Consider the following 6,000-nt stretch of genomic DNA (forward strand, 5'->3'; position numbering starts at 1 on the left):
CCCCTGAGCACTGTCAGGTGTAACCTAAAAAGCAAAAAAAAAAAAAAAAAAAAAAAAAAGAAAAAGAAAAAGAATTCAGGATGGAGGGGAGGGTATGTGGCGTGGTTAGAGTGACGGTGGCCCTGTCTCTGCTTTGGAAACAAGAACACCTGGAGTGGGCACAGAGACGTACCTTCAGGCTCCTCTGTCAAGGGTTTTCCCCCTCTCACCTGGCCCCTTTCTCATAACACTGCCTTCGCTGGCCTGGAGAATAAGCAAGGTCCAGCCTGAGTACCACATCAACCCCCCCTCGGGGTGCTGAAGGCCCTTCAGTTCTAATCACTTCCCTCATCAGTGAGGGAAACGTGGCTCAACCTCTAGCCTGGAAGTGAAGTCTCTTACCTGAAGCCACATAACCAGAGGCAGTTCTGAGAAGGTCTTGTTGGAGTTGGTGGCATAATAGAGCCACCAGAACATGTGGGCATCCTTGCGGATAGTCACGTAATCCCATACTTCCTTGCCCTCCCTGGGACAGTTGAAGACGGCTCCTGGAACAGAAGAAGCAGTTCGATCATCAGCTAATGTTTAGCTGAAGACCCGGCCCAGCAGGAATAGCCAGGCCAGAAGGAAAAGGATTTAATTTATACCTTAAGCAGTTTCCTCATCCTCATTTTGTGGCAATGATCATAAAATCCCTTGGTCAAAAGAAAAAGCAAATCAAACTCCACAGTGACCCGATTTCCTTCTACACCCTTATGCTGTGTTTGGATTTTTGTTTCTGTGACTGGGGGCCAAAACCAGCAGTACTTAGGGATAATGCCAAGCTCTGTGTTAGGGGGTCACCGTGAAGTGCTCAGGGGACCCTGTGTTGCCAGGGATCAAACTAGAGTCAGTCTCAAGCAAGGCTGAGACAAACTTAACCTTAACCCGTGTACAATCTTTCTGGTGCCTAGTTTTTAGAATTTGGGGAGTAAGATGGGGCATGGGTTTGGGCCATAGCAGGCAATGTTCAGGGCATACTCCTGGCTCTGAATTCAGGAATTACTCTTGGTGATGCTCAGAGGACCATATTGGGTGCCAGGAATCGAACCTGGGTCAGGTACATACACGGCAAATGCCCCCTACCTGCTACACACTATCTCTCCCTGTTTTTTTTTTTTAATTTATCACCAGCATTTATAGGAAGAGCCTCGGTAAAGAACTAGATATGGGGACACACGCATGATCTTACTATAGTGAATGCTTAGCTTGCCCCGATTATGATATTCGTAAGTGTTTGGATTTTAAACAATAAACATGAAATGAGTTTCTGTTTTAATATGAGAGAAACATATTTTTGGGGGGCACTGTAGCACTGTCCTCCCGTTGTTCATCGATTTGCTCGAGTGGGTCCAGTAACGTCTCCATTCTGAGACTTGTTGTTACTGTGTTTGGCATATTGAATATGTCACGGGTAGCTTGCCAGGCTCTGCCGTGTGGGCGAGATACTCTGGGTAGTTTGCCGGGCTCTCCGAGAGGGACGGAAGAATCGAACCCGGCTCAGCCAGGCTGGCTGTGCACGAGGCAAGCGCCCTACTGCTGTACTATTGCTCCAGCCCTACTAGTTGGAAATGATCACTCTGGACAAGAGCTGAGTATTGAAAGTAGGTAAAGGGATAGATATTATAACCTTTCAGCATCTGTACTGCAAACATAATGCCTAAAATGAGAGATAGAAAGAGAAAGAGAGAGAGAAGACAGGTGCCTGCCATAGAGGCAGGCTGGGATAGGTGGGTGGTTCGAAGGGAAAAAGTGTAAAAACACAATGGAGTGGCTTTTTTTAAAAATATCATATTGCCCTGCCCGTGCTCAGGGTTTCATATATGATGTTGGAACTCAAACCCAAACTCCTTGCATGCAAAGCACAATCTCCAGCCTGATGAGCTATTCCCAAACAGGCATCACTTTCGGAGGGACAAGATTATTCATTCTAGGGGCTGAAGGACAGTGCAGTGGGTAGGGCACTTGCCTTGTACACAGTTGACTGGTTCATTCCCACATAGTCCCCGAAGCCCACCAGAAGTGATCCCTGAGTACAGAGCCAGGAGTAAGCCCTGAGCACTACCGGATGTGGCCCCCAAACCAAGACAATTAAATAAATATAAGATTATTCATTGTATTATGCTGGAGAAATCATAAACTTTCTTGAAGGAAAAAAAAGAAGTGCAGGTTCTTGCAATATTACAAACCAATAAATTCCAAGTGGATCAATTTAGAATTTAAGGTATTAAAAATTAAAATACTAAAATGGTCATGGTCCTCTGTTGTTCATCGATTTTGCTCGAGCGGGCCCAGTAACGTCTCCATCATGAGACTTGTTGTTACTGTGTTTGGCATATGAGTACGTCACGGGGAGCTTGCCAGGCTCTGCCGTGCGGGCGAGATACTCTCAGTAGCTTGCCGGGCTCTCCGAGAGGGGCGGAGGAATCGAACTCGGGTTGGCCATGTTGGCTGCGTGCAAGGCAAACGCCCTACCGCATATGAAAATATAGTTCAATGTTTTCCTGATATCTGAGTGGGTATAGCATTTTACACATACCAGAGAGACAAAAGAGGAAAGTATCAACAGAGCACAAATCTGTTAATTACTATTTATCAAATGCAAAAGGCAAACAACAATAAAAAAATCTGCAACAAACATGCAGATCAATTTTAAAGAAATGGAAATTCTGAACTTAGTTACTAAGGTTCTCCCCAAACCTTTCTACTTAAAAAAAAAAAAAAGAAAAAAGGCTTTTGGAAGTCCTAAAGAAATTAGCAAAGACTACAAGGAAATTATTTATGTAGGTAACCACAATGTTATAAAAATGTTATAAAAATGTGAAAGTTATTTTTTCTGGGGGGACGGGGTATGGGTCACACATGGCAGTGCTAAAGGTTACTCCTGATTCTGTGCCCAGGGTCACTCCTAATTTCTTTTCAGGGACCATACATGTTGCTGGGGATCAAACCAGGATTGGCTGTCCAGTGTCTTAACCACTTTATTATCCCTTAGTCTGTAGAAGGGTTTCAACATCACTTTCATTCCCCCCACCTTTTTTTTTTTTTGGCCACATCCAGTGGTTCTCAGGGCTTACTCCTCGCTTTGTGCCCATGAGTCACTCGTAGAGGAGCTCAGGGGATCATATGGGGGAGCTGGGGATCAGGGTCAGCCATGGCTAAGGCACCGCCCTACCTGCTGTACTACTGCTCTGACCCTAAATTTCAAAGATGAAAATTAAAGAAATAGGTTAATAAATAACCTGTGCTTATTTTGCCAAGAAAAAATGGCAGCTACAACTTTCTCACAAAGTGAAAACAGACTGGCACCTTTACAAGAGAAAAATCGCCAACTTTTGGGGAATGCAATTTGGCAAAAAATATTCTATATTTATATATACACATATATCTATTTCAGGGCCAGAGGGATAGCATATAGACGATAGAACATTTATCTTGCATTTAGCTGAGCAGGGTTGGATCGCTGGCATTTCATAAGGTGCCCCAAGCAACACCAGGAGAAACTCCTCAGTGCAGAGCCAGGAGTAACCTCTGAGCATTGCCAGGTGTGGCCTAAAAAACCCCCAAACCAAACAACAACAAATATATATATATAAATATATATATATATATATATATATATATAAACAGCTATATTGCATCTCTTTCTCCTTTAATCCTGCAACTCCAATTTTCCTAAGGTAATTTGTATAGTATCTACAAAAAAATGTATCAGGAAAGAGTAGACTAAATACATGCTATATATTACTTTTTACTAAAGTTACAAGTTACAAGTTTCATGACACAGTGTCTTCTCTCAAAAACAACTAGGTTGGTTAAAATAACAATAACACTGAAGTTAAAAGGTAACAACACCCTTGGTGACTGGAGTCTTCTACTTTCTAGTTCCATAATTTTTAAATTTCAAGCTCTTTTGTACAAGCAAAACAACACAAACCAGCCCCTAGAGGAGAAGGGTGCAAATTAGAGAAGATTGCTAGGACAAATATTAGGAAAGGCAGGACCAGATCGCAGGAACAAAAGGGGATGACCAGAATATTATTACCCAGAATATGACCCTTATTGCTCTGAGGTTGTATGTGCAAGGAACACAAGCTTGCAGTCATCTTGAAAATGCTAGACCTGCCTTGGGTCCCTTTCGACTTAATCCCCCCTGCATTCCTCCCCTCCCAGACAGTGACCCCTGTGCAAGTTTGGGGGCAACACCTAGAACATTTCCCAGACACAAGATGAAGGGCTTTGACATAAGGGAAAATAAGAACTTGCTTAAAATTCACAAGACCAATGTATGGCTTGTCCAAATTCTCAGGTCTCCATTCAGACCAGAAAACATTTAGCTGGGCAAAATTAATTTGCAAGTCATCCTATTAAACACCAATTTGCTGGGCCGAAGTACACAACCTATCAAAATTTACATTTGAGGGGCCAGAATAGGACGTTTGCTTTCCAAGCTGCTGCCCTGGATTTGGTCCGGGACAGCCCATATGGTCCCTTGAGGCTGGACTGACGGGAAATTTCTGAGTTCAGAGTCAACCAACAAAATAAAACTAAACAAAAAACCACCAACTTGTTTCTGCTGAAAGGGGTCTTTCCAGAAGAAGAAGACCTCGGTCAGGGCGGGATTTCGTTTTGAGCTTGCGCCACATCCAGGGGTGCTCAGGGTTTACTCCTGGACCTAAGTTCAGGGATCACTCCAGGTAGGCTCAAGGGACCATATATATGTAGTCAGGCGGGTGGAACCCAGGGCCCTACCCTCTCTATTGCTTCGACCTTTCAAGGGAACAAAATTTAACCGCATGTTTCTGTTCAAAAAAATTTTTTAAAGACTAGTTTAACAGCCAATCAGCGCAGGAAAGGGAGTTGGTCTTAGGATCGTGGAAACCTCATTGCCCAAGTTTATCTGGGCATGGGGAAGGGAGGTGCACCCCATCCATCACCCACAACAGCGACGCCTTTTATTTTATTTTACTTCTATTTCCATTAATTTCGTGCCCAGTCGATTTTTGGAAAAGCACCTTAAAATAGAAGGGTCAAAAGCAATTTAATTACGCAAGACTGAAAATGGGGAAGAGATTTTTTTTTCTTTTTTTAAATCACAAACCCACTGTCCCAACAACTCATCCCGGGAGAGAGAAACGGGCTACAGGGAACAAGTGGACAGCGAGCTGATTTCAGCCGATGCCTCTGTTGCCGGAACGTACCTGTGCTCAGGCCCACGAGCAGCAGCAGCAGGAGGAGCAGCGGCGGCCGCGCGGGACAGACCCGCGGCAACAGCTCCATGACGAAGACGGCGCGGCAGCAGCCGTACCGCAGGAGGAACCCCCGAGTCTGGTCACGTGGCGGGGAGGGCGGGGCCTGGCCTGGCCTCGGGGCGGGGCTGAGGCTTGCTCAGAACCGGGCGAGGGCGTGGCCCGGACCTTGTGGGGCGTGGCATGAACTCAAGGGGCGGGGCTGAGACGTGCTCAGAACCTGGGGCGGGACCTGCGCTCGTGGGGTGGGGCCTGGGCTCCAGGGAAGGCTTTCTAGTCACCCATGCAAGCCTTGCTCCTGGCTGGTCTCATGGGATTTTGTACCGAGCCGCCAGGGTGTTTTGACTGCCCCACTCTCCGGTTTGGGGGAGGTAGCAGAGAGAACGAGCTGTTCTGCGATGTGTCAGACGTGGGTGGGTCATGAGACAGGACCGAGAGGTTACTGAACCATATACCCCTTACCAATTCATTTCTTCCCTCTCAATTGAAAGATCTAGCGTTTGAAAAGCTGCCGCTTCTGCCCCAAATCACACGGACTGTGAGATTCCAGTTTCAGAGATTTGCTTGCAATATACATTTTTGTATAAAACTATGTGTATTAGAGATATTTGAGAAATTTTAAAAAACAGATTCTACATAACTTGCTGGCATTTGGGACATTTCTTAGTTTTATTTTTTATTTTATCTTCTGAAATAAAAGTTTTAATTCTGTTTCCCCCTGCCCCAAATTTGT

General features: G+C 45.1%; 1 protein-coding gene and 1 pseudogene across 1 annotated transcript in view; both read right to left on the reverse strand.

Moving 5' to 3' along the window:
• The window catches only part of SCPEP1 (serine carboxypeptidase 1), a 32,700-nt gene extending 27,374 nt beyond the window's left edge, over positions 1-5,326 (reverse strand). The window contains exons 1-2 of the mRNA XM_056127327.1: positions 5,220-5,326; positions 382-527 (exon numbers count right to left, since the gene is read on the reverse strand). Coding sequence (XP_055983302.1) covers positions 382-527; positions 5,220-5,298 — 225 coding nt within the window. The 5' untranslated portion in view covers positions 5,299-5,326. The remainder of the gene's footprint in view (positions 1-381; positions 528-5,219) is intronic.
• LOC130036315 (uncharacterized) lies at positions 1,141-1,251 on the reverse strand (annotated as a pseudogene).
• Positions 5,327-6,000: the final 674 nt, after the last annotated feature.

Source organism: Sorex fumeus, unplaced genomic scaffold (assembly GCF_029834395.1).
Source record: "Sorex fumeus unplaced genomic scaffold, SorFum_2.1 ptg000063l, whole genome shotgun sequence".
NCBI lineage: Eukaryota > Metazoa > Chordata > Mammalia > Eulipotyphla > Soricidae > Sorex > Sorex fumeus.